The sequence below is a fragment of the Besnoitia besnoiti genome, chromosome XI (genome assembly GCF_002563875.1).
Source record: "Besnoitia besnoiti strain Bb-Ger1 chromosome XI, whole genome shotgun sequence".
Lineage (NCBI taxonomy): Eukaryota > Apicomplexa > Conoidasida > Eucoccidiorida > Sarcocystidae > Besnoitia > Besnoitia besnoiti.
In genome coordinates, this window is record NC_042366.1 from 851,948 (window position 1) to 879,257 (window position 27,310).

The 27,310-nt window shown below is 58.0% G+C and overlaps 4 protein-coding genes across 4 annotated transcripts; 3 read left to right on the plus strand and 1 right to left on the minus strand.

The window, feature by feature from the left end:
• Positions 1-4,724: 4,724 nt before the first annotated feature.
• BESB_020040 (putative sortilin) lies at positions 4,725-10,992 on the plus strand (the record flags this gene model as incomplete). Its single annotated transcript, XM_029360713.1, has 13 exons — positions 4,725-5,267; positions 5,564-5,740; positions 5,948-6,046; positions 6,347-6,913; positions 7,411-7,539; positions 7,825-7,969; positions 8,301-8,405; positions 8,587-8,702; positions 9,157-9,360; positions 9,620-9,806; positions 10,087-10,253; positions 10,500-10,730; positions 10,939-10,992. 13 exons carry the CDS (start codon positions 4,725-4,727, stop codon positions 10,990-10,992), a joined length of 2,724 nt encoding a protein of 907 aa, XP_029216072.1.
• Positions 10,993-13,033: 2,041 nt separating this feature from the next.
• BESB_020050 (putative macrophage migration inhibitory factor) lies at positions 13,034-14,593 on the minus strand (the record flags this gene model as incomplete). Its single annotated transcript, XM_029360714.1, has 3 exons — positions 13,034-13,097; positions 13,624-13,831; positions 14,515-14,593. The coding sequence occupies 3 exons, from the start codon at positions 14,591-14,593 to the stop codon at positions 13,034-13,036; spliced, it is 351 nt and encodes a 116-aa protein (XP_029216073.1).
• Positions 14,594-15,956: 1,363 nt separating this feature from the next.
• BESB_020060 (uncharacterized protein) lies at positions 15,957-17,789 on the plus strand (the record flags this gene model as incomplete). The annotated part of the gene is made up of 4 exons (XM_029360715.1): positions 15,957-16,290; positions 16,826-16,870; positions 17,214-17,455; positions 17,715-17,789. 4 exons carry the CDS (start codon positions 15,957-15,959, stop codon positions 17,787-17,789), a joined length of 696 nt encoding a protein of 231 aa, XP_029216074.1.
• Positions 17,790-20,021: 2,232 nt separating this feature from the next.
• On the plus strand, positions 20,022-25,532 carry BESB_020070 (uncharacterized protein; the record flags this gene model as incomplete). Its single annotated transcript, XM_029360716.1, has 7 exons — positions 20,022-22,762; positions 23,131-23,275; positions 23,765-23,808; positions 24,158-24,247; positions 24,428-24,614; positions 24,914-24,994; positions 25,476-25,532. The coding sequence occupies 7 exons, from the start codon at positions 20,022-20,024 to the stop codon at positions 25,530-25,532; spliced, it is 3,345 nt and encodes a 1,114-aa protein (XP_029216075.1).
• Between the last annotated feature and the right edge of the window lie 1,778 nt (positions 25,533-27,310).

Below are 27,310 nucleotides of genomic sequence, written 5' to 3' on the forward strand. Positions count from 1 at the left end.
CCTCTAAACCGTATTCTGCTTCGCGCGGAACGGCCAATAGCTAGAGTGCGACGGGTGCTCGTAGACACTCCGCAGCTGCTGCGTTCTCTTCGGGTCACACGTGGCTGCAGATGGGGCATGGAGCGAGAACGAGCAAATACCTCAAGATCCATTTCTATTGCAGCCTAACAGAGGAATCCTGATCTACCGCCCTCACAGTTCTGGCGCTCGCCCGGCCCTCGGGCAGACGGATCTCCTCTTTTCGTACGTGTATATATATATATATATATATTATATAGGTGTATGCATAGGAGTACCGTGTACCTACGATTGTCAGCTCATAAACAAATATATAATTTTTTTTAAACGTATGCGGAAAAGTGTGGTTCGCCTTCTTAGAAGAATACAGGGGCCGGAAATTCTACCTCCGCACGCGGTGGCGAGGGGGCTCCGTGCGTACAGACGGGCGCTGCATGCGGACACGAGATTCCGTTTCTGTGAAGAATACGCCCTCAACACCGCCTGACACCTTACTAGAGTCTCAGCGGCTCTATCACCTCCGTTCCGAGGCTCGGAAAAGCGAGGAATACGCGAAACGAAAACCTGCGCAGACTAGGAATCGAACCTGGGTTTACAAGGCCTTAACGTGTTGTCCTATCCTCGAGACGCTTCGTACAAGCGCTCAATTCTTGCCCACTCGCGTCGCTTCCGACATGCACAGGAGTCTTTTCTGATCAAACAAGTGGCCTCAAAGTATCTGTAAATGAATCTACTTGAGTCACGCTCCCATACGGCGGTCGAAAGCTCTATGCCGCTGCCCCAGACTGGCTCGCGCCTTCAGCAAAAGTGAAGTCAGGTGCTCGCGTGCGCCTGAGACAAGAGCTGTGGCAGAATAAATGCGCAACTGCGAACAGAGCGGCGCGAAATCACCAGCAAAAAGAACTCTTAGCACCTTCCACTAGGATAAAAGTGTACCCACGAGCCCGTGGCGGGCTGTCTCGGCTCATTACTGAGGAACCCGGCCCTCGCGCTTCTGATGTGAAGCGAGACAGAACAGAGAAACCCCGCAGAGGCGGTAGGGTCATAGCGAAACGGAGAGCTGGTAGAGAGTCAAGCGAACAGAGTCAGGGCTGATAGGCGGCAGGAGGCATCGCCGCCTCCGCGTCGCTCTCTCGCTCAACCGTGTCTCGCTGTCATCGTCCCCGTCGTGACGAGAGACTACTTTGCCGACTTGGAGGCGTGCGTCGATTACGAAGGCAAAGATAACTACCGCAGGACATAAGACCTGAGGGGGGCAGTGAGGCCGTTACGTGCACCCGAAGCCTAGAGGGGGCTACGCGCGTTATGCGGGGCCCTGAGCTCGGGCTTTTTTTGTGCGTTAGCTCTATGCTAGGATCGAGTGAAACTCCCTCGCGGACGATTGAGTGGCGTCGCGCTCTGCCGCCAACCAGCAGCCTCAGAAACCCTCCTGAGGTGTTTACTTGTGTTCCTCGCTCACGAGGGGGCAGGGCGCGGCGTACGGGATGCCCGGGGCACGCGGTGTCTCGCATCCCGTGTACCCTCCCGCAACAGAGCTTTGAGTTGTGCACACCGGGAGAAAACGCGAGAGGGCGAGAGGCAAGAGACGCTGCGGAGAAACGCACTCGTGTCCGCTTCAGGGCTACGCGCTGCTCCAGGGATCATGCGGAGCAGACTGAGGCCGCTGCCCCCTGCGACGACGGCGCGCTACCCCGCCATCCGCAAGAAGTGGAGTTCGACGGCAAAGGGAAAACGACTTCCGAACCACCAATATATATCGGTACAAAGAAGTTTCCATATCCGCCCTACAAAGCAGGCATTAAGAACGTATTAGCAGTATATAGTGTTCATGTACAACACACGCTCTCCTCGTTCCATTACCAAGCCATAATCTGTTGTTCCAGCTTTAAGGAACGTACGCTTCATATAACTACACAATGTTATGCCAAGAAGGATACCAGATTCTCGAGATATACGAATTTTTCTTCGGATTCCTCCCCTCGCGCGCGCGAGATATTCTCGCAAAGAGCGCAAGAAAAGGGAAACGTGAAGAGGCGAGAGGGGCCGACTCAGATTTAGTCCGAACGGCGGCCGATCTGCCCCTACAGAATGCACAGAGAGGAGACTGCGACGCCCATCTCTTTCGTAGCGAATCCTCTGTGAAGCGGTTGGAAACCCGACACTCTGCTGTTCAGCTACAGCTGAGCAAGCGAAATCTCTCGCGCGCCTCAGGGGCTTCAGCACCGCCCTGTGAAAGGAGGTACGCTTCTCGGGGCTGCGTCGCACAGGGACGTCGCCGCTCTACACAAAGGCTTAACTGTATACAGTCCGTCCACATATACGCAAGAAGTCCTCGCATCTGTGGTCTACATTCGAGAAAAAGGCAGAAGTGCTGTCCACGCGGTCAAGCGTGTAAGCCTTTGTCTTTTCGGCGGCGTTCAGTGAGCTGGAGATGCATTTTCGTCTTCGACGCTTATCGTGTCCAGCCCCCCTCTGGCGACCCGTGGTGTGGAGCGTTGGCCGTTTCGCGAGAGCGTGAGGCACGGGAGGTTTTCGAGCGTCGACGCTTGGAAGGTGTTTTTTTGTTGGGTTTTTGGTCTCTTTGGCGACTTGAGGACAGTCGACGCTTTCCAGCAGTTCTGCGTCGTCGCCGTCGCGAGGCACGTGTCGGAATTCCTCCATCGAGACCGATTCGGCAGTGCGCTTTTCGCTGATTGGGCTGTGTATACACGCGCCTCCTCTCTCTCTGGCGCGCGGGAGGCGTGTTGTCTTTGTCCCCTAGCTTTTTTCTCGCGGCTTCTGCCGATTTCGCGCTTTTCTCGGGGCTAAACACTCTCCTGTTTTCGCGCTTTTTCTGGCTGAGAGGAAGGCGACTCTCGTCTTTTCCTTTTTCCCAGTGCATTTCACGCAGCCGCTTCGTTTCTATCCGCGCGCGGCGACGCATCCAACCGCCTCTACTACCCCTCTTCTCTCCTGTGCTGTCGCTGTCTTCGTTTCTTCGCTGGGAGGTCGAGCTGCGTGCCCGTCGCCGCGAAAAACCGTTTTTCACTTTTTTGCAGGAGGAACCTCTCTCGTTTCTTAGCCTTCAGGGTCACGAAGACGCCGCCGTCCCCAAGCAGCGCTCTTCGTTCTCCGCGGCCTCGCCTCCGCTCTCCCTCCTCCCTCCTTGTCTCGCTGCGTCGTCGCACAAGGAGCGTGTGCTCCAGGTAGAAGCGAAAGTGTTTCCCTCTGTGGTCTACGCTGCCTTGCGGGTTTTTCCTTTTTCTCACGAGTACGCAGCCACATGCGCGACAGAGGAACGCGTTTCCTCGCCATCTTTTTCCTGAAACACAGAAGACAAATGGTCGCAGCACCCGCCCTGTAACCTCGTCTTCTGGGGCTTCCCGCAAAGGCTGCTTCCTTCTTCCCCCTCGTCTCACGTAGCTTCGTCTGTTCACTGCGTTGCTGGCCTTTCAACAGCGTTTTCTGTTCTAATTTGATTGTCGCTACACAATTCACGCGCTCGCGTCGTCCGCTCCGGTGACGCGCCATTCGCGATTGTTTCCTCATGCTGACAAACTTTTTCACCGTACGCCATCAAAAGTGAAGTCGAGCTTGTCGATTTACACGTACAATTGCCGATTTGCGGCTTTTTGCACTACTGGATATTAATTGTCTTGCTCAGTGTAAAGGCGTGGAACATATACGGCTGGTAGAGACGACTGCACTGCGAAGCTTGTCTCTGTCGTCGTAGCTGACTTCTCCTCATAAAGAGGCTTCAGGAGAAAGCGCAAGCTACGGACGCAGCAGCGGGAAAGACGTTCAACTTGTCTTTCCAGAGCCCTCCGAATTTCTCCGGTGTATGTACACCCACGGAGCACCGTACGGCAGGTCTGGACGTCGACATCTGTCTTTTCTTCGTTTTTCAGTGAAACGTCTATCCCTTCTGGTGTCGAGTCGACGTTTGCCGTTGTCTCCTCTAACCACAGCTGTGGTGCCTATTCGCACGAATCGCGCCTTCTCGCGCTGCTTCTCGAGTGTTGTCCTCGCGTGTGACGCGGTGTATATACACCTCGCACCATGGCGCCTTTTTCCTCTCGACGCCGGGCGGCGTCGGCCAGCGCGCTTTTTCCCTTGCTTGCGGGCTTCGCCGCTGTTGTCTCTCTGTTTCTCTTCTCTGGATTTCCGCATCGTGGAGAGGAATCTCGCTTCCGGGCAGCCCAGACCCTCGTGGGGGCCGCTGCATCTGTCGCTAATAAAAAGGGTAGGTTTTTCTTCGCTTCTCAGAGAGAGGGGGGCGTCTGCGAATGGGGGGCGGCAGGAAATAGCTGATATCTATTCTCACTAGAAAAATGTCAAAGTGAGTTCTGGAGTCTGCGATACTGTTTCCTCCTAGCGACTGAATCGTTCTTTCCCTGTCGCGTGCACACTGAAATCCTTCTCTTGCCCTGCATCGTGTCGCCTTTGTGTTCAACGGGTCGTTACTCTCGCTCAGGTCCGGTTGTGCCCGTTTTTTGTTCTTGCGCTACCGTGGCTCCTCTGCGTCGCCCAAGGGCCCCCGTTTTCTCCGTCCCCTTCTCTATTACCTCTAACGCCAATACTTTTTCAAATGTATATTTATATGTATATATGTGTATATTTGGTGATGTGGCAGTGTCTGCATGCGGAGCTTTTTTGCGGCCTTTCTTTTTTTGCGCGTTTTCCCAGTGTCGGTCTCGGAGGTTTCGTTTGACAGCCACATCGAGGACATGCAGTGGTGCGGAGAAGACCATCGAACGATTTTGCTCAAGTCGCGTCGCGGGCGTCTGTATCGTTCGAAGGACGGCGGCAAGACGTGGACGGAGATCACGGACGTGCTGAAGCCGTCGGAGTCCAGCAAGGAGCCGGTGGCGGTCGAGTCGATCATGATTTCGCCGGTGGACAAGAATATCGTACTGATTGTGGGCTCGAAGCGGAACCACTTCATCTCCGAGGACAGCGCAACGACATTCCGCCGCCTCAAGTACAAGAGCACAATTCACAACTTCCACTTCCACCCGACGCGGCCAAAGCTCGCGATCTTCTCGGCTTGGACCGACGCCTGCTACTCGGGGCGCAGCGGCGACTCCGGCGGCTCCCAGGACTGCAATCACCAACTCTTCTACACGCGCGATCTGGGCCGAACCTTCAAACTCGTCGCCGACTACGTCGTCCAGTTCTCCTGGGGCGACAAGAAACTCGGCAACACGGACCACATCTTCTTCACGCAACACCGCGGCCGCTCCGGTGACCAGCCGCGATATGGAGGATGGGTAAGAGGCCGCAGTCCGTGCCTTTCGCCTCCGCCTTCTTGTAGTAGGGCGCGTGTAGCCTGAAAGAAGGCCACGCACACCAAAGCGCCAGAGCGACGGGGGGGGGGGGGGGGGGGTAATGGGGGTAGCGGGGGTTGGCAGACGAGGAGGGCGAGAATGGGCTGCAGACTCCGCGTTGAGACTGGGAGGGGGGCTGTGGGGGGCTGCGGCTGTCGGGTGGGTCGCGTCTGGAGTGCAGTCGCGGCGGTTTCCTTTTGAGTTTTGAGAGGCGTTTCGGCTCTCTGCGCTGTCTGCAGTCGAAGAACGTCGACTTGATGTACACGCCTGACTTCGGCACAACGGTCACGCGGCTGGTCTACCGCGGGAACAAGTTCCTTCTCTCGAACGGCTACTTCTTCGTCGCCAAGGTCAAAGACGCGGCCCGGCAGACCGTCTCGCTCCTCGTCTCGACAGACGGAGGCAAATCCTTCCAGGTGCGCCCCCGGCCGTTCTCTCTGCTGCGGTTTGTCTCTTCTCTTCAGCACCATTTGCGTATCTCTTTCAGCGGCTGACTGCCTCCTGCAGCGTCTGCTCCGCCCTGCAGCGTGCCAGTCTTGAAGCGGGCTCGGAAGGAGAGAAAGCGCGTAAACTGTCGTCGTAGACGGAGTGGGCGCGAGGTGTGCTGTCGCTTGTGTGTTCAGATGGCGAAGTTGCCTGTAGAAATCGAGGAGAGAAGCTACACGGTGCTGGACACGTCGGAGGACGCGATCATGTTGCACGTTAACCACGGCCACGACCATGTGAGTTTTTCGAAAAGTTGATCAGAATGTCGACGAGAATATCCATCTCCGCAGAGGAAGACACGAGAGGCGAGGCTAAGAAAGATGCCAAAAAGACCGCGACAAAAAGAACCGGCTTTCGCGCACAGTCTCCCCAGTTTGTGGGCACTGGTACCGGCGGCGACTCTCGGCTGTGAAGCGGAGGCGAGAGGCGAGGAAGGTTTCTGTGAGGCCCTTTTCTTCCGCGTTTCGCGCCAGCTCGGTTGAATTGTTTCGTCTCATCTTCTGAGCGCTGTCTGCGGCTGCGGGGTGTGTTTTTAGAGCAAAAACACGGGGAACGTCTACATTTCGGACGCGAAGGGCTTGCGCTACTCTTTGTCGCTGCCGAACAACATCCGCACCAGCACAGGCGAGTGCGAGTTCGACAAAGTCCTGTCGCTCGAGGGCGTGTATCTGGCGAACTTCAAAGACACGATTGAGGACTCTGTGCCGGGCCTCGGGGGCCGCGCGACGGGCGCCGCAGCGGACTTAAGTCAGCCCGACCGCACCGGCGAGCGGCTGACGGAGGAGGAGATCGAGGAAGAAGCTGAGGGTTTCCAAGTCGACCTCGAAAAGAAGCACCGCAGTGTGACCACGCGCAGCAGACAGGAGGAAGTCGTCAGAACCGTGATCTCCTTCGACAAGGGCGGCGTCTGGTCCTACCTGAAGGCGCCGAAAGTCGACAGCCGCGGCCAAAAGATCGACTGTCACCCCGACCACTGCTGGCTCCATCTCAACGGCATCACGCGCTTCAACGAATTCGCCCCCTTCTACTCGGTCGAAAACGCAGTCGGCATCATCATGGGTACCGGAAACATCGGCAGCTACCTGCGCACCGAAAAAGAAGAGGTATGCCGTCTCTATTTCTCGATGCATTTACATATAGATGTATCTATGTATGTGTGTAAGTATGTATGTAAAGATGTGGGTCTATGAGCATGTGCTAGGTGGTGTGGATAGCTGTGTATCGGTTTGTGGAGGCCTCGATTTTTGAGACGGAGACTCCCAGTGACAGAGAAACGCACTCAAGGCAGGGCAGAGAGGGCGCCGAAAGTCGCGGCGACGGGCCTTATTGGAGGGTCTTCGCCGACTCTGCTCCGCCGCGCGCGGAGGAGGCCGGCGAACGAGCGGTCGTGAAGGTCTGGACGTCGAGCCGCACCCACTGTGGAGGGGTGTTTCGTCTTGTTCTGCACGCATCGTGTGGTGGGGGGTCGACTGTACCACAGAGGCACGTCCTTCCGTCTGCGGTAGAAGGTGCGCGCACGCCGCGAGTTTCGAGGGTGCGTGTGCGCGTCTTCTGCCGCCTCCATGTTGTTTGAGGGTGTCGCGGGCGTCTTCCTTGTCAGGCGAACACGTATCTCTCGCGCGACGGAGGCGTGACTTGGATCGAGGCACACAAGGGCGCGTTCATCTACGAGATGGGCGACCACGGCGGCCTGCTCGTCATGGCTGACGACACCAAGAAGACGAACCAGGCGAGCGACGACTTGCTCTGTCTCTCGAGCCTCTGCTGCGAGCTGGCGAGCTCGAGGGGGCTCGAGGATAGGGTGGGGGGGGGGCGGGGGGGGAGGTGGGCACCGTGCCGGCGTGCGGCCTGCCTTGTCTCCTCTCGTGGCGCTTTTTTCTCGCGGTGCCTCCTCCTGCTCTCCTGCCTCCCCTTTGTTCCGCGTGGGTCGCTGCGGGAGTCTCCTGCGCGTTGCGGCCTTTCTGCGTGCTTCATTTGCTTTGCGTTTCTGTCTTTCTCCTCTCCTGGCGCTCAGGTGGTTTTCAGCTGGAACGAAGGCCAGAGCTGGTACGATTTCGAGCTGGGGTCTGCGCCGCTCTTCGTGGACAACATCGTCATCGAGCCAAACGCCTCGAGCGTCGAGTTCCTTCTCTACGGCAAGCGGGAAGGCGACACAGCCGGTGAGGCCGCGACGCAGCGCCTGAACAGAGTGAACAGATTCCAAATAAGCGCTCACAGAGAAGACGAATGAGGCGGCGGGGGAGGGGAGGGGAGAAGAAAGGGGGGAGGGGAGGGGGGGAGAGGAGGAGGAGCCTGCAGGCATCCCCTCCTGCGTCCACCTGTCGAACTGCGCACTGTCCGTCCGTGCCTCGAAGGCGAGGCTATTGGCTATAGAGTTTAGACGCTAACTTCCTCTGCCGGTGTTTCCATGCAGAAGTGCACCGTGCATCTCCGACCTGGACGAAAAGAGATTCGCAAGCGCTTTTCCTCTGTGTTTTTCTCCTTTCGCAGGCGTTCTGTTCCATCTCGACTTTGGCGCGCTCAACCAGCAGCAGTGCAAGGGCATCTGGGCAGCCGACTCGGTCAGCAGCGACTACGAGACGTGGAGCCCCTCAGGTAAGGGGGGAAGAATTGAGTCATTGTCGCTGCTCACTCGAGAAGTCTACGCGTCTTTCTGCCTCGAGGCCTCTCGCTTCCTTCCGGTTCGGCTGCTTTCGCGGCCGCGGCGGCGGCGCCGCGTCCGTCCTCCGTCGGTCTCTCGCGCAAAAAACGTTGCCTCTCCTGCTTTTGTCTGCAGACGGCCGCAGCGGAGGAGAGCGCTGCATTTTGGGCAAGCACGTCACGTACACGCGCAGAAAGCAGACGAGCGAGTGTTTCAACGGCCGCGATTTCGACCGCCCCAAGGTCTCGAAGGTGAAGTCCCCACCCACTGGCAGTCGCTCGCGACCGCTTCTTCGCTCTCGATTTGGACTCTTCCCCATCTATGGAGTCAATCACAGAGTCGACTCGCTGCAGAACTTGCACTCTAAGCAGTATACATATGTGTGCCTATACAAGTTCATATATATCTATGTATATTTATATAGGTGGATTTGCGCGATTGCAGAGGCGGAGAGCCTGGGGCTTCGTTTCACGGTTTCCAGAACTTGTTCGCTGGCGCAACGATCCCGGTCTGCTCGCTTAGCGTCTGGATTCCCACAGCGCTTTCCCCTCCGCGTGTGTGCTGTCGCCTGTTTCTCGGTCTCCGGCTGCTCCACGGGAGCAACGTGATACGCGGAACCCGCCTCTGTCTCTCTCTTCTTGTGGACATGCGTCGCTGTTTATTGCGTCGTTTTCACGCGGCTCTCTGAACGCTTGCATTGCGCAGGTCTGCGCGTGCACGATGGAGGACTACGAGTGCGAGTTTGGCTTCACCCGCGCGATCGGGTCCTCGCAGTGCGTCCCCACGGACGCGGCTGCAGCTGCCGCTGTGACGGCCGCTGGCCTCTCGCAGTTCGCCGACGACGCGGACGCCGCCGCGGCTGCCGCGTGCACTTCCTCCTCTTTCTTCTACACCTCGGCCTACAGAAAGGTGCGTCGGAACGCAACGTATTTCCCTCTACATCCATATACATATATATATATATATATATAAATGTCCGCCTACTTGAAGAGCAAAGGAGGCGGTGGGAGAGATTGCGCTGAAGAAGATCGAGGTAGCATCCCATTGACGGGTTCTGCGTGTGGGATGGCGTCGATTTACACGCGTAGAAGTCTGTTCATCACAGCGCGCGTGTGTCGGAGGGATTGGGGTGGAGTGAGGGGCTGTTTTTGAAATTTTTCTTTTTCAGGTTCCTGGCGACGTGTGCGAAGGCGGCTGGGTTCCGGAAAAGGTCGCCGTCCCGTGCCCCGCGCACTCTCCAGTGAGCAAGGGAGGGAAGACGGTCCTGCTGCTGCTTTTCGCGATCGTGGTTGTCATGGTGCTGATCAACTACTTGGCTAAGACTGGAAAGCTGAAGAAGTTTTTCCGCAACGCAGGTGCGTGGGCGCTCGCTCCTCGTCCGCGAGGCTCTTGTAAATGCAGATGGAGCAGTAAGCAACCATTTCTATCTCAAAGCATCTCTGGCCTTCTTCTCGGCCGGCACTGCCGCATCGGCGGCCTCACTGTCTTCTCGCGGGGGGGGGGGGGCGGAGGAGGAGGGGGCAAAGGCAGGAGACTGAGGAGGCTGTTAGGCGGCGCAGGGTGCGATGCCTTTTTTCGTCTGCGGCGTTCCGTCTCGCGTGCAGATTTCTTTTTTTTGTTTTTCCGGCTTTTCAGGCTTTGACACCTTCGCGAACGTCTCGTACGGCCTCGTGGGTGGGGGCGTGGGGGGCGGCCCCGGTGGCTGGCTTGACCAGGAGGCGGGCGAAGGCCGCAGAGGGGGCGAGGAGCTCGGCGACCGCTCCAAATACGAACCGGAGTTGGGGTTCATCGACGCAGAACAGGTGAGTGTGTCTCTGGGTTTCGCGGCTCCCCTCTCTCTCCCAATTGGCGCACATGCCACGTCCTGTGCCCGCCTCCCACCGGTTAGGATTCGGGTGGGGGTGGGGAGGGGGGGGCGCTGGCGGATCTCAGCGTGGCCCGATCTGCTAAGTCGGACCGCGCCTCTGTCTCTTTCAGAGCGGCTGGGGCGCCGCAGGCGAGGCCTGAACCTTGCAGGCGCGCGTGCGCTTCTCTCTGTCTGCCTGCAGGATGAGAACGAAGAAGACGCGCCGACCCTGATGACTTACAGCAGCGGCTCGGGAGGCGCGGGCGCGTCTTCGCGGTCTCCGTCGGCGCCGCAGCCGCGCGCGCCGAGATCGGCCCGTGACGAGAGCGACTTCGACTTCGAAGACTCGGGGCGCCCGCTGTTCCCTTCCCACGTCAGCTCTCGGGAGACTGGCAGCTCGCTGCACTCGCGCGGCGCAGGCGACAACGAGCCGGTAAGCCCCGCGACTGCAGCTGTTTGCGCGGTTTTGAATATCTTTTACAGCAGAGAGAGTGACAAGCTTCTGTGGCAGACGTGCACGGGGTTTGATCCGGCAGAGGACGCGCGGTATGCGTCTTTGTTGTCTGTTGAGAACGAACTTGAGAGTCGCGAAGCGCGTTCAGGATGTCTTGGGCGTGTCGCTGCGGTGGATGTCCCTTCAGATTCCTCGTCTCGCGCCTCCACGCTTCGACGAGGATAACGTCGAACTTCTTTAAGCTGCTTTCTTCGCGCGGCTCGCTTCCTTCCTCTCTCGTTCCTGGCGTCGCGCGATCTCTCGTCTTGTGAGGTTCGGCGGCGCAGTCTTCTGCGGCTCCTCCGTTCGGGCGAGTCCTGCGGTGTCGAAAGGTCATCATCTTCGATGGGTTTTTCTCTGGCGGCTTCGGCTTATATTCGGGGCAGCGAGGCAGTGGAAAGACCAAAGAAGCAGCGATGCACGCGAGGCCAAGTGCGTGAAGAGAAGAGAGAACCAGCGGAGGAGGGACAGGCGAAGGCGAGGGAGAGAAGGGATGTTGCCAGTTCCTCGGTGGGCGAAGCGACGGCGAGAGAGGCAAGAGAGAATTCATAGTCTGCGAAGATAACGGGGTGTTTCTGGCAAGCCAAGAAGCGCGAAGGCGCGTCCATGGCGGGTTTCTAAACAGTGGGAGTGGGTTTTCGTTCCGTGGGTGGGCAGCTGTCGACAGGAATGATGTTTCTGTTGGCGTGACATAGGCCCACGGGAGGGTGACGACGTGGTTTCAAGGCGCACATGGCGACGGAAGAGAGGGAACGAGTCGAGTCTTTGTTTTCATAGAGCATCGCGTGTATGAACCCCGAAATGCATCTCTCTAGGCAGAGAAATCCTCAAGCTCAAATGGCGTGACTCCTGTGCAGGGCGTCTGCGTGCCCTTCTGTTGTTGACGCGCTGAGACGCTCGCTGTTTCGCCGGGCGTAACGCGAGTATCTGAGAAGATAAAGAAGATGTTTCGGTCGTTTTTTCGTAGGAGAAATTGCATATTGTCGTCGTCGCAGAGAACGCATCTGCTGGTGCCTCTTTTTCTGTTTGTGTTCGTAAATTTGGGTCCTTTGTTTCCGTCCCTCTTGAGTGTACCTACACCGCGTTTTCGTCAGGGAGGTGAACGCACCCGCCAGGTCCACTCGTGTCATCGCCAGCTTTTTCTTTGAATCCCGTTGCCTCTGTGTGTGTGGTTTTGCGTTCCAGTGTGTGTTTTTTTGTGCTTTTTCTGGCTTTTTCCGGTTTCGCTCTCGAAACTCAGCGCGGCCGCGTGTCGTCCTCGACCACGCGGTGTGTCTCCGGCTCCTACCTCCACTTCTTTAACGAAAGACTTTCTGCTTTCCAGTCTTCGTTTTCCTTCTGGCTTCGCCTCATCCTCATCTCGATGTCGAGTCACATCGGTTGTGTGTGGTTGGAGGCCACGCGGGTTCGTTTTCTCACCGACGTATTCTAGCCTGCTCACGCACACACTTACGCATGTGCGAACAAAGGGGACGCCTCTCTTCTTGGGTCGGCTCTTTTTTAAACTGAGCGTCCAGAAGAAGAGTCGCCCGCGCGGGCGGTGTCGAACCATGCCTTGGCTCTCAGCTCAAAAACGGGTTTTGTCCCTCTCGCAACGCGGATATACGTTCCAGCTCTACCATCGGTGCCTCCTAGTCTATACGCCTGCTCTGCGCTTAGAAAGCTGCTCTCTATTTGAAAACTTGAGATGCGAAGTAGAGGCCACGCGTGGCCCTACACCCCTACTGCGCGGCCTAGATTTTCGCAGATTTTGGAGTGCGAACTTGGTCGCCCTGTCTTCACACCAGCCTGTGAACTCCGAGCCTCACAGGAAGTGTATCGTGTTTTAAGACTCCCGTGGGGCCGCGCTGTACACTCTGCCAGGGCCTTCCTCGTTCTCTCGTTCTCCCTGCTGGCCTCCAGATCTCACTACGGAACCAACGCCGTCGTTTGCTTGCCTATTCTTGCTCTGAGGTGTCTGTGAGACCCCTTCCACCTGACGTCTTGAGTGTGATGCGTGCCCCGGATGGCTGTTCCGTTTAGACCGGAAGTTCACCCGCATGGCTGTATATCTTCCGCTCTCTGGAGAGTCGATTCGCAAGGTTATTTCCACAATGCGGGCGAGACTAGGTGGGGGGTGGGGGGGGGTGGTCACACCCACGAAACAAAATTGCAGACGCTCGAGAAGCAGGAACGCGCGGCAACACACACATGGTCGAATCTCGCATCCGCCGTCCCGCGATGATCTCTTTTCAGTCAGACGCTTAGCCGAAGGTGCGCTCGCCCATCGCCCACTCGGACGCGCTCTTGTTGGTGAACGTTGTGAAGCTGAAAACGCGCACATGCAGAGAAGAATGCCATATACATATCGCCTCAGCAAACAGACGAAGGAAAATCCTAAATGCCCATCCTGCTGCTAGCTCTCTAGCCAGATGTCGAACGCTAGCGTTAGCTCACTGCGTACTTGGGATCGGACCAAAAGAGTTCACTAATGGTGCTGAAAATAGGAGATCAAGTTAGATCTTAGGAAACGACTTCCGCACAGTCTACTGGAATTTATCATACTGGGTTGAGGACTGGCACTCCCAATATTATCTGTCCCGTTATCCCCCGCGTCCGCGATCCAGAAATGCGTAACTCGAAAGCAACCGTAACTACTGCGCATGCAGAGGGACGTATGCGTGGAAGCCTGTTTCAAAACCGACGGAAGTTCTGCCGCTGTACGCCGCAGGCGTCGCGGGGGTCACGACGGGTAGATCTTCTGTCCACGCCTCAGCCTGGGCCCGGGCGGGGGTGGGCGCCGCACCTCATTGTGCTGTGCTTTCAATTTTGTTTTCGCTGCCAGTCAGCTTACATGCGGTTCTTGGAGACGCCAAGGTGGCGCTCGCAAGCAGAGGAAAGGGCAGCGGAGATTTTGTTGTTAACTGAGCCGCTGAGGCCGCCGATGGAGGCGACTTGAATGAACGCGCAGGGCTCAGTGCTGCCGCCGAAGCGCATGTGGCCCGCCTGCACATAGCCGACCATGACGTAGCTAATGGGCTTGCCGATCGCGTCCGCCAGCGCTGAAAAAAAACAGCAGGCTCACCAGCTAGAGACATAGTAGTCCTCACAAGCCACGCCCAGCCAGGGCTTCGGAAGTCGCAGAAATCGACGCCAAAGAGTGAAGACTGCAGGGGCGGAGGAAGAGGGGAGATCAGGCCTCTCAAGCGAAGCACAGAGCACGGAACTCGCACGACGGAGCAAACGACAAAGATAGAAGGTCGGCGGAGCCAGGAGAGACCGCAAGACGTAAGCAAAAGAATGTGTGCTGAAGGAAATACACACGCACTAGACGCACGCGACTGAAAGAGGAGTCGGGAGAGACAAGAGAGGAAACAGCCAGATCGAGGCTGAGAACGATCCGACAAGATCTTTACAGAATCCATCACTTGAAGCGTGACTTCCTCTGCGAAAGACGGCACGCGCACAGTCTCTTTTCCTCGCTTCGTCTCCGTCGCCTCATCTGGCTTCGGCTTCTTGAATCCAGCGTGAATTCGTTTTGAACATTTCTCTGCTGTCTCGCTCCCGTGTATATACACGGGAGCGAGACACGTTGTTCGTTTTGTCCTGTTCCTCGCGCTATTTCTGTCGATTCGAGGTCAACACAGCGCGTGGCACTCCCTTTCAGCCGATTGTATAGACAGCAGAGACACCTGTCCCCTGAGTGTGTTTCGTCGGAACAGCGAATTTCCTTTCAGCCTCTAACCTTTCTCGGCGTCCTTCAGCAAGGCGTCCTTCTGGGCCTCGGAGGCCGCAACGGGGCAGTAGATCATGCAGTTCGGCATTTTGAAGAGGAAGAAACGACAGAAAGGCAGAAACGCTTGGCGAACGCGCAAATGAAACGTGGCACAAATGTAAATCAGCATATATGCGGTGTAAGTACACCGCCTCCGGCTGTGCATCCGTTTTTGCTCACCCCCGTCGCGCGCCCTGCAGTCTCTTTCCGTTCTGCTGCGCTTCTGTGCGCTTTTTCGTCAGTCGCGAGGCTGCAGGCGTCCGCCTCTGCACACACGCGCGCGGCCTTTCCCCCCTTATCGCAGGCGGCATCGCAGGTCTACTTTTCTCACGCTCGCCTCGCATCCTGCAGAGGTCGGAAGGCTCCTTCCACCAGCGGCCTCTCCGCTAAACAGAAACTGGAAAAGGCGTTTTGAGTGCCTTTCTTCCAGGCTGCTCATCTACATCGGGCTCCTAGGCCCTTGGATTGCTTTGCGCGCCATCGATGAAGGTGCTGTCGGCGAAGTCTTTGGCGCCCTGTATGTGCTAGCGAGCCCTGCGGTGTACGCGTCGTGAGGCGACGAGGAAAGTGAGAATCCGACCTAGAGAGAGCGAGAGACGGGCCTTCGCCCCTCAGCCGCTTACGGGAGAGACGATTCCGGAAGAGAGACGGCCCGAAACCGAAGTGAAGGCCCGAGACAGCCCTGCTGCATGAGCGGCGGCGCGAGCTTGAGTGAAGCCCCGACCGCTTGAGGCGAAAGCGGGATGTCGAGACACCGCGGACACCCACGTCTCGCAAGCAACGCGGAAAAATCTCGTTCTGAGGGAGATGATCCGGGTGCATGCAATGTTTCTGGCGCCCAATGCAACTCGCTAGAGAAGAAAAGTTCTATTTGAAAGCGGCGCCGTCGTTCTTCTTGCTGTGCGCGGCGTTGACGTGAGGGCGAGAGGCGCGCGCAGGCCGGTGGCGTGGTGTGTATGTACACCTGAGAAAAGGCGAAAAAGCAAGGGCATGCAATCTTCGTCGCCGTGACCCTACCTTTCTCCCTTTCTCTCTCTTCCGCTGCACATTTGCTTTTCTTTCGGCAACAGAAGGGAAGCACGGTGGAAAGGTCGTACTTTTTCACCTCGATTTTTCCTCGCTCGCCTGAGAAGGCCTCGCTTTTCTTCGTTCGCGCTGGAGCGAAGAAGGCACCCGATTGTCCTCTCCGTGCATTCGTTGTTGTTCCCCGTCCCTCTTCATTCTTTCCGTCCTCTCTGGCTCTCTCTCGCTCTCAAAGTCTCTCTCACTTCCGTTTTCGCTCGGGTCGGCTTCTCCGCTTTCCCGCCTCTGTCTCTCCCCTATTCCCGCCTTGCTTTGTCGTCTTCCAGAACCCCCCCCCCTCGCGCGGCGCGCGTTCGCCTCCTACTTTCCATCCTCGCTTGTCCACCACCATGGCGGCGGCGCTCGCGACCGCCGCTCAGCGGGCGGCAGGCCCTCTGTCTCCTGCCGTTTCTTCTCGCCTTTTCTCTTTTTTTCGCCTCTCGCGACCCGCGCGTGCCCCCTCCACAGGCCCTGCCTTGTCGACGGATCCGCTTGAGCGCAACGTCCCGATGAAAGAGATCCTGCAGCCCCTGTGGGTCTTGGAGCCGCCTAACTTCCTCAGGCGCCCGGTCTGGAGACAGTTCTGGGAGGCGCAGTTCGCGAACCGCAGCTTCTTCTTCTTCGGCAACGCGTGGACGTCCGCCGCGGCCTTCGCCCTCTTCATCTGGTGGAGCCGAGTCTTCGGTACGCAAAAACACTCGCATGCTCAGCGCTCGCCTCTGAGAAAGGCTGGCGGCCTGCATAGAGAGAGAGAGAAAGACGCGACACTGCGAACCATAGGCGCAGCGACGCCGCATTCTCGTTGCATCCTGGGTTCTGGGATGTGGATGCCAGACTGCGAGCGTCGGAAGGGGCGTGCAGCGAACAGACACGCATTTTCGTTTGCACACGGTCCTTTACAGTGAAACCCGCATCGGTGCGGTGTCGGGATGGTCACCCACCTCTGTGTACAGACACACTCGCAGAAGTGCTCAAGCGTGCAGACGGGCGGAGAGAGGCAGTGGGGACGGACGAGCTGCTTGAGGATAAGTTGCTGGACGTGGGTACCGATCCGATGACAGGGATGCAGAGGATTTAAGTCGCTTTCCGGCTGTTTTGTGGATCTGAAGAGGTCTTCTCGATCAAGTAATGGAGAGAAAATGGCGATGTGCATATGTTCTTTCATGCTGCAACGGCAGACTTCCATTCAGCGTCGTGTGTCTCTTTTTCTGCGCTGCAGACCCGCCCCCCAAGGAGCGTCTCGATCGCTACTGGCTCAACTCACGTAAGCTTCTAGTTGTTTGTTTGTTGCTTTTCTCTACCTTTTTTGCCTGCGCCGTGTGTCTGACTCCCCAATTTCAACCCCTCGCTTCCGCGACAGAGAGCGCCTGCAGTGCGGCGTGCGAAAGAGACGAATAGGCAGATACGCCTGCACAGATGCCCACGTATATGTCTCGACATGTGTGCAATGACGTGCTGGCTTCCACATGTATAACTGTATATATTTATACATATATATATATATATATACTTGTGGGAAGTGAATGGAGTGGAGAGATTTGCGCGTCGATCTTTCTGTCGCGAGGCCCGCGCCCCGAGTCAAGACGCTGTATTTGTTTTCTCTTCAGCTAAGTTCCGCATTCTTTCGGCGTTTCACAACCCGGGGAAGCGCCCAGGCCTGAAGATCTCGCTGATGACCTACGAGGCGCGCTACTGCTTCCGCGGCCTCGATCATCCTTTCACCTTGAACGAAATGAAGGACTTCCTCTACAAACTCCGCGAGCAGTACCTGGTTCATAAGTATACCGGCATTCAGTTCCCGTTTGTCTTCCGTCAGTACAACCGCGTCTCCACTCCCGGCACGCTCGAGGTGAGGACTCGAGAAAAAAAGGCGACCTGAAACTGCGCGATGGCGCCGCTACGGCGCTGACAGAGAGCCGACAAACTTGTAAATCGAAAAGGGCGTCACCTCCCCCGAGGCAGATTCGATCAAGAAAAAAACATGGCATCACGGCTTGTGGAGATGTGTGCAGAAGTGTGCAGAGGGGTACGTGCATGTATGTCGTCTCAAGGTTTGGCGAGTGTGTGTGTTTTCAGCCACGTCCCTTCCTTTTTCTTTGTTCCTTCAGGTCCACACCGCCCCCGCGCTTCAGCAGGCGCCGCACTTCCACGAGCACGCTGAGGGCGCTGAGGGTTACCACTAAGCGCCCGCGCGCCGTCTGCGGAATTTTCTTTTGTGTGTTTTCGGTCTTCTCGTTTCGCGGCCGCTCCCTCCGTGGCACTCTGCATTTCCGTGTCCTCTGAAGAACCCGTGGAGCCGCGTGCATTGGAGGAAAAAACTCGAGCGCAGACAGAAAGCGGAAATACGAAACGCATCTTTTTTGCGAGGAAGGGGTACGTGCAGAGAGACAGGCACAATATCGACAAGGAAGGAAAAACACCTTTCTTGGTCTCGTGTACAGAAGGAAACTTGCGGGCGTCTGCAACGCCTGTGTTCGTTCGCTCTGCTAGACACTACAGTCATCGCTCGCGGCGAAGAAAGAAGGAAACACGGAGGATTCTCTTCGACCTCTGGGGAGGCGAGGGCGAATTCATTTTAGCATGCTGTCTGTGCGGCCATGCCTGGGTAGAATTAGAGACTGCCCTGCTCTAGCCAAGAGGCACCCTGAACCAGAGAAGAGCTATCAAAGTCTGTGACGTCCTCAAGCCTCCGCAGCCTCAGGGCTGTCCCGCTGACGCCCGCGTAGAAAAGGCACTGAAAATCAAAACCTTGATCAGCAGCCCGAGTCCTTTGAGTCCAGCTCGTCTCCCCTACAGTTTCAGTTCACAGTGTGTGCTGGAGGCCCGCTGGGCCGCGGATTTCTCCTGTTTTAGATACTTTTGTCAATGGAACCGTGTTTCCCCACCCGCAGAACCCAGGAAACACGTGAGGCGACGCTGGGGAGAAGCTTCCAATAAACTTCTGATGGACCATGAGAGCTTTCGCACCGGAAAACAAGCTTCCTTCGAGCTCGCAATGCCTAGCAATGTGGGGGTTTAATGCTTCGTCTGCCGTTTGAATTCGTGTGGGAGCTGCGATAGAGGCCTTTGCTCGCCGCCTTCCCGCTGCCACGGGCTCGGCTAATCTGCACTTTCATTCGGTGTTTCCAAGGAGATTTGTGAGGCTCGCCCGGGTTGCTTTGGCTCTTGTGAACACCCCGACATAAAAAAACTTACCAAAACAGCTACAGCGCTGCAATCGCCAACGCTTCGGTTGCCTGCAATACTCCTCCGCACGCCACTACACGGGCGGACAGGGTGAGACAAGAAAAACTCCTACAGAGGAGAAGATTCACACTAGAGGCTCTGTTTGCGTGGAAGCTGATCATAACTGTTGATTCGGTATAAGCATAGAACCAATCCAATCTTCCCCTCTACCCTTTTCTTCCGCCTATGCTACGCAGCGAAGGAACTCAGGGCAACGTGTCTGTCTCCGAAAGTCCCGTGCCCTCAAAGGTGGCGCGCGCTGGCTGCTGGCGAGAGAGATCTGTCAAGAATCAGTGACTTCCCTCCCAGACCTCCCCTTTCCTTGCAGTACACGGTCCAGCGCGGTCGTTCATGTGACCAGAAATGGCGAAAAGCTAGTCACGGGAAGCGCCGGCGGTGGAATGGACCGGCGTTTTTTGCATATCGCGAAGGGGACACGGTGTATACACACCTGGCGAAGGCTGTTTGGTCGCCTTAGGCTCTGCGAAAAACGGCGCACAGAGAACTTATCTCCTCCGGCGGTTCCCCGAATGACTTCCGCACTCTGCCAATCGAAACAAAACCACTGTAAGGCAGCAGAAACAAGGAAAAAGTTGCCATGTGCCTCGCATTCGAAAATGATTGGATTCCGCGTGCACATTCGTAGTGGACCCTCCACGGGTGTCCGCTGGTGACCCAAGGCAGACGGCGTTTCCCGTCCTTTCGCTTCGTCCTTCTTGTCTTCGTATCGACAGATAGAATGACTATCTTTGGTCGGTCACTTTCCAGCAGTACGGGATTGGTTTGAATTCTCGTATCGTGGCATTGCATTTCTGGCTTGGAGGCCACATGCACTAGTCAGCAAAAAGGATGACGGTACTACATGCATGTGCATCGACGAGTAGCTCTTCTTATTTTGTCTTTATCCTCTCCTCCCTTTGCCTGTACCTCTTTTTAGTTTCGCTCTCCTCTGGACCGCATCAATAAATCGCGGTCTCTGTCCTCATGGCGTTTGCTGCTTGTCTATCTTTGCTTTTGTCCTGGCGCTAGTTTGCTCTTCCGTCTTACCGTTGCTGCGTGTTCTATGCGTCTCGCGGGCCCTCTCCTCTATCGGCTCTCTGTCTCCCGTCTCTCTCCTCCCAATTCGTCTTCGTGTGGCTCGATATCTCCCTCTGCTTCCAGATTCCCGTAGTGAGATGTTTAAGCGCCACATGGAAACGAGAGAAGCACAGAGTCGCGTTTCATCGCTCGGAGGCAACCGGGAGCATCTCCAAGGGGGTTTCAGCTCCTCGCTTTCGTCTTCCAGATCTTTTCCTGCCTTGAGTTCTTTATCGTCTTCGCCAGCAGCCGGCTGCGCCCGGTCTGCGTTGAAGAGGCAGGAGTCCGACAGAGAGTTCCTGTCTGGAGGCGCGGAGACACTGTTTTTTTCGCTACCTCTTGCGTCCTCCTCAGACCCCAGCTGCGACCTGGATATCGCCGAGTTCAATCCTGAAGGAAGTGCGCCTTCTGGCGGCTCTTTGGACGCTTCTTCCTCGGCCTCTTCTGCAAACGCGTCACTGTTTACGTCCATTCTCTCCTTCCCCTCCGGGCTCCTCTCCGCCGTCTCTCCGCACTGGTATGGGCGGCCGAGCCTCGCGCCCGCGCCGCCCGGTGGTCCAGCGGCTGGTGGCGCAGCAGGCGAGGCTCTCCGGGCGGCAGCCGCCTCGTCTCTGTCTGCGTCCCCGCCAGCAGCGCGCGAAGGGCGCGATGGAGGCTCTGCGGAGGTGAAGGTGTCGGCCGCCGCGCAGCCGCCTCAGCCTTTCTTCGTCCTCAACGCGCCGTCGCTTCCCTTCTTCTCCTCGCCCTCTCCTGTGCCTCAAAGCCGCAGTGGCGAGGGGGGCCGGTCGCCGGCTTCGAGCGCGGGCGGGGCGCAGGCCGCCGCTGCGTCTGGGGCGGTACCTCGGGAAACGAGCGGCGCGCCCGCTCTCTCGTCTTCGCAGCGGCTCGCAGGCGGAGACAACGCTTCGTCGTCGTCTTGGGAAGTGGAAGAAAAGGACAGTCTTGGCGAAGAGATAACGGCGAACGAAGAGGCATCCGAGTGCATCGTCTTTCCTCACGCGCCGGCGACCCCCGCCCCCGAGCATTTGCTCCCGACTCCGACGCCGGCCGGCACGGCCTCTGCAGGCCCGGAAGGTGGGCCGGGCCCCGGGGGACTGCCGGTCTGCGAGCCGGTGGCGCCCCCGTCGTCCTCTGCGCCGCTTCCTCTCTCACACCTTTCCTCCTCGCCGCGGATGCTTGCTGCGGAGGCCGCGACCGCTCAGCCGGACGAGGGAGACTGCCAGGAGTCGCGGGGCCTTTCGTGCGCGTCGCCCTGTCCCTTCACGTTTTCTCCCTCGCTGCGTCTCTCGGGCAGGTGCGGCCGGTGCTCGAGCGCAGGAGCCCAGTGGGGTCGGAAGGAGACGGGGGACGCGATCGACGTCTCCTGCGTGGACACGAGCTTGTGTCTGTCCTGCGCGCTGACCTTCCTCACTTCGCTCTCCATCGAAGAAAGGGCGGTTGGGGCCAACGCGGAGACGGTGTACGGTCCCCGGGACCCGCTGCAGGGTGTTGCCGCGCCCGGGGGGCCCGCCGCCGCGACTCCGACCGCGGTCGGACCGGGCGCGGGGACCCTCGGTCTCGCGGCACCCCTGCAGGCCGTCCCTGGGGGCGGTCCGGCTGCCCCCGCGGCGCCCGCGGGGTCTCCCTTGCGGAGCTCCTTGCCGCGGCACGTCGTTTGTCTCTCTGGACCGGAGACGCAGTTGCTGCTGGAGGAGGCGTGCGGGGGTCGTAGAGAGAGGCAGTTGTGGGGTGGCGCCCAACGCGGTGGGGGGCGAGGCGACGCGGCGCGAGCGATTGAGAATTTTTTGTTTCTGCTGCGCGCGCTCGAGGTCTCCGCGCCGTCTGAGAGGAGCGAAGAGCAGAAGCAGTTTCTGCGGCTCCTGCGAGACGGCCAGGCGAGTCTGTCTTCGTTTCGCATGGAGCCGCGGATGGAAGGGAAACACGCGGACGCAGGCGCTCTCTCGGAGAGCCACGACGAGGCGATGGCGCTGCACGAGCTTCTTCCCCCTTCTTCTGCGCTGTCTCCTGCTCTGTCTGGCTACAAGCAACAGGCGGAGGATGCCGGGGAGAGGTGGCGCTTCATCGTGGGCTACGAAGACGCCTGCGTGCTCTGCTTCTCGCAAGTCGCGGACAAGCGAGTGCCCCCCGGCGCAACCACTGCACTGCAGGCCCTCGGCCTCGAAGGGGCAAGGGGGGTCGCGGCGAAGGACGGAGCGGCCGGGGAATGCCGAGCAGGCAACTCGCGCATGCGCGAGACCGCGCTGGTCGCAATGCTGCACCGCGTGTTTCCCTTTCTCTTCCCGGGGGCCGCTGCGCGCGACCGCGAGCGCAGGCGTCGCCTGGACGAAGGACGCAGCGCGAGAGACGGCAGCGAGGCGCTGGCGAGCGAGGCGCTGGCGAGCAAGGCGCTGCGGGACGGCGAGAGCCTCGGCGCGGACGTCCGCGTTTTGGGGCGGATGCCGCCCCGCGGAGCCGAGGCCGGGGAGCGCGCCGTGGGGGCTCTGGCGGCGCGGAGCGAGGCGGCAGGCAGGAAGTCGCGGCGCGTGTTCTTCCGGCGGGCGGCAGGGGGCGGGGCGGGCGCAGCGAGGCGAGAGGACGAGGCGGCAGGGCGCGCGGGGAGAGCTGGCCGCGGCGCGGAGGGGGGCCTTAGCGCCGACCCGGGGGAGGGGGGGATGCGGAGATTTCGGGGTCCCTTCGCGGCGAACGGGGCGAGCGGGGCGAACGAGAAGTCCGCGCGGCGGGCCAGGCGTCTCCTGGGCGCGGGCGGCGCGGCGGGCGGGCTGCGGAAAGCCATGGGGCGAGGCGCTGGCGCAGCCAAGAAACGAAAACGGCGAGGCGTCTCCTACGCGCAGTTCCTGTTCCCTTCTCACATCATGTGGGTCTCCACGACAGCGCACTCCAAGCTCGAGAGAAGGGAGTAGACACTAACATGCAGGGCTGGCAACGAGGGGGTCTCGACCATCTGCATGTGCAGGCAGGAGTGGATCTGGCGTGCCGCTCGTCTCCTTAGCCTGCCTCTGGCGCCGCTGTGCCTCCTTTCTCGTTCGTCTCTCCCCGCGCGGATTTTTTCGCTCTGCGGCGCTTCCGCGCGTGAGAGCTGAGTCGCTGGCGGTTTTTTCTTTGCGCGCCTCTGTCACGTTTCCTTTCCATGGAGCCCTTTTGCGGCGCGTCGTAGAGGGCGCCTCTCCGCTGCCCGTGCATCGTTTTCTCTCGGGGTTTTTTCCGCTTTTTCTCTCTCTGCAGGTACGATCCGTACGCACTCGACAACATGCGGTTTCAACAGGGCAGGCACCAGACAGTGATGCGGATGGCGGGCTCCAGCGTCTCGGTGATTCCGTACTTCCCTCCGCAGCAGCTCAAGGAAGAACTCAATCAGCAGTTCCACAAGGTACGCCTCTCCGGGTCGCGCGGGAAATCAGGCAGAAAGGGGCGCGCAGCCTTTCGTAAGGTGTCTCTTGTCCTCGCTTCTTCACGATGGGACCTTCAAGCCGCCCTTTCTTGCTCAACACGCAGCCCACCACGAGGCTGGCGGGGGGTCACCGATCCGCGAAGAAGTTCCGCCTGGCGGGTCTCCTCCGCCGTTTCCCTTCTGCCTCGGCGGCGAGGGGCGTTCGTGCTGGCTCCGCCCCCGCGTCTGCGGCGGCTAGAGGGCGCTTGTTTCTCCTCTTTCTCTTGTTTCCTTTGCGGTGATGCCGACTGCGGAGACTTGGGGTGCATTTCTTGCATCTGTGGAACAGTGCGCGTCAGCCACTCTCTTCTTTCTTCCGCTGCTTCGGCTCGCGCTCACGCGCTCGGGGTACGCGCTGGACACTTGCCGCTGTCTCTCTTCAAGGCCTTGTCGTCTTTTATCTCTGGTTGTCTCTGTCCGCTTGTTCAGATGCATCCGTCAGTTCATCCTTCGATGACTCTCTCAAAACTGAGGTAAGCGCATGGCGTCTCCTTTTTCTGTTCGCCAAGTGTCTACCCTCTGTATCCTGGGTCTGTTTTCCTTCTTCTCCTCGCTGCATCCCGGCTCACGTGTCGGTCTTCGCCTCGTCGCGTCGCTGAGTCCCTCGCAGTTCGCGTCCGCAATGCAGCTGACTTCCTTCTCTCCGCGCAGCTTCTTCTTTTTATTCGCTTTCGTGAGGCCTCGGCAAGCATGCGAGACTCTGCGTGGGTTACGTCGCGGAATCTTGGTTTCGTCGCAGAGTCGCTTCGCGATCAGATCCGAAGCCTCGGATAGACGGAGAGGAAGTTTGAGTGATTTCTTTCGACTCCCCGCTTTTGTCAGGAGCCTCAAGCAGGACATGTTTTCCTTAATCGAGCAGGAGGAGCAGCTCGACGTATCCACCGTCGCTTCGGCCTGGGTTTACTTCGAGCGGTATGTCTCGCGCGCGCCTGCGATTCCGCATTTTCTTTCTCTCACAATTTCTTCTCCAGTCTGCAGGCGAGCGTCTCCCTCTTTCTCAGAGTGTGTTTCGGTGTTGCTCTCTCCTGAGTTCGAGTCAGCCACGAGGTGTCGTGCGTCTGCTGTCTTTGTCGTGTTTTTGTTTTCTTTCAGCCTCGTTCAGATGGGCGCCGTGGACAAGTCAATGCGGAAGCTCTACGCAGGCGCCTGTTTGATTCTCGCGTTCAAGTTCAATCAAAACGGAGAGCCCAACGTCGTTCAGCGCCTCTGCGGCCTCCTCACCCATGGCGACAGGCAGCGCGGCCTTGCCTCGCAGTCTCTCTCGCAGGCGGAGTTCACGGTGAGACTGACCGGCCAGCTTCAGTGACGGCGAGAAAAAGGAAAACAATAGAGAAAGAAGCGAGCTCGAAGGGCCAAAAGAGAGAGAGAGGCAGGCGCACAGGCAGAGGCAGAAGCGTCACTAGAGGTGTCTGATCCACAGGGCCGGACGGCAACGCAGGGCAGCGCAAACGTCGAGAATGGAGGCGTCTCGCTACTATGAAATGGAGTGAGCGACAACAGGCACGCGCTTTGAGTGAAGCGTAGATGCGCCGTTCTTTTCAGATTTGTGTGTCTGGTGTGGCTGCTTTTTTTCGTCAGGTCTTTGGTCTTCTTGGATTCTCGCTTCAGCTGTCCATCGAGCACGTGCTGCCTCACATCCTTCACTATCTTGAATCGAAGGTGAGTTCACGGTGCCGCGGTGTCCTCTGTCTCACTCGCTGTGGCTGTCCCTGTGTGTCCGTGGGTCGAGTGGTGCGGCCTCCCTTCTCGTTTTGCCTGTTTTCGTTAATTTCTACTCGTTTCTCTCGCTTTTTTTCCTTCGCTAGTTGCTCTCTCGAGGTGTAGAGTGATGAATTTTCTATTCGGGGCGTAGTTGCGCCTCACTCGCATGCGCGCTATCTAGGCAGCGTTACCCGACAGGAGGCTGCGCGGCTCCTGTAGACTAAAAGACAGGAGAAAAGTTTGTGGTGAAAGCCTTTTCGCAGCAACACCGGATCTGCGCGTGGCTGCGCGAAGGTGATGAGGACAGACGCATGGGGATCCCGCGCCAGACGATTGCGACTATCGGTTGGCGCGCGAGGGAGACGGAGAGGAAGAGAGGGGGCGGACTCGAAGTCAGTCAAGGCAAAGCCCTGTGTGGGTCGCTCTGTGGTGTCTGCAGGACACGACTTTTGAAGAGGTCTACGGGTCACCAGAGACTGCGTTCTTTAGTGCGTAGCGGCGAGCAAGGCGTGGAATGCAGACACGGAACTGAAAGAACTGCAGCGAGAAGCAGGGCGATGACAAATCGGGACATCCACACAAGAGATTAATTCGCGGGAAGGGGCGTTTACATCTGCCTTGAAACGGGAGCAGACGACGTGACGCAGGTGGGAGGCACACCAGACGAATCGAGGTGGAAACGCGAACGAAACAGGAGGATAGAGAGAGTGAGGGAGATGTACGCGGAAGGGGAAGGCCCGCTCCGGCGAATATGATGCCAGTAGACGCACGAGAGTGTCTCGGGCGATGGGGAGAAGCTTCGGAGCAGCAGAACGTGCGCGTGGAGGGGTTGCTGAGTCTTTTTGCTTCATTCGCTGTGTTTGGCGTGCTTCGCGTACCTTTTTTCATTCGTTCGCTAATGCCTGGCGGCTTGTCCGGTGCCTAGCGACTACAATGAAGCAAAAGCGAGGCGAAAACTGCAGTTTATTTCTTTGAGTGGACGATCCAAAGTGTCAGGGCGGCTTACAGCAGGCACCTTCGTGTGCAAAGTGTGATGCCGCCTGCCGCAGTGTATGTACATTGCACTCGCAGCAGGTCTTCAGATGTCTCTGTGTCTCACTTAGCGTCCAAAACAGCGAGCGCGCGGGAATCTACGTCGGTTCGTTTTGAAAAGGACATATGCAGTATTCAGAATAGAGCGAGCGCGCACGCTATGGAAAGCAAATGTGTGCGGTATACAGTTTCAAGGAATTCTCTAGCCAGAACGCCGCAGGTCGCTTCCGCGTTTCACATGGAAGAATGCGGGCTCTCCCAATCATCGCAAGTTCACCGATACTCAAGGCTGTCGCGCTGCTCAAACTAGGAAACGAAGGCTCGCTGTGCCCTTACACAGCGAACTCAGTGAAATCTCGCTGTTCTATTCTCGTCATTCTGTCGCTATCAAAGTATTCCTTATGGAGAAGTCCCTGAGAGGCATCTGTGCAACGGCATACTCCTGTCTCTCTCCCTGCGGATGAACCCGCATGTGTTTCGCGAGCACTCCGTCGAGTGCTCGCAGGCAAAGCTACATACGTTTGCAGATGTGTACCTACTATTTATATGGATATATGCATTGGCAACGCTGTCTGAGATCTTCTGCATGTATATGTATAAATTAGCAAGTACATGCGTAGTGACTTAACCAGGTGTGGCCTTCTCTAGTGGGCGCGTCACCCGTCACTCCGGTAGGTATTGTTCACGGGTTCATGTGACGCTTCAGTTGTGCGTAGGAGCTGCGCAGAGTTCAGTCTTTTCTTTCTTCGCCTCCAGTTGGCATGTGCGGCTGCGAGGAAGCAGCGGGTCAGGCGCAGAGCGGCAGAATTCGACCGGGTCCGGCGGCAGCGTCGTTTCTTTCGAGAGTATTCTGCCTCAGCACAGCTTTCAGGCCGCGTGATGTAGGCGCCCAGTGGCCTCTGCGCGGCAACCGAATCATCTCGCAAAGCCGGATCGAGAAAGAGATCCTGTTTAGCAGTTTCGTGGGGTACTCGCTCTGCCTTTTTGAGCCTTTCTGTCCTTATGCGTGATGCAAAGAATCGGACACGCGTGTCAGGTGCGCGGCGGTCGTTCGAGCGCCACGCGCGTGCGTAGCTTGAGCGGCGGCGGTCGCGGACGCAGGAGACCCACTCTCGGCGGATTTATCCACACGAAAAACGCGAAAAACAAAAAAAAATCGAATAAAAAACGTTTTCCTGGCAGCCGACACACCTAGCCGATTCGCGCACTCTGCCTGTACCCCCAGTTTTCGCGCAGCAGCGC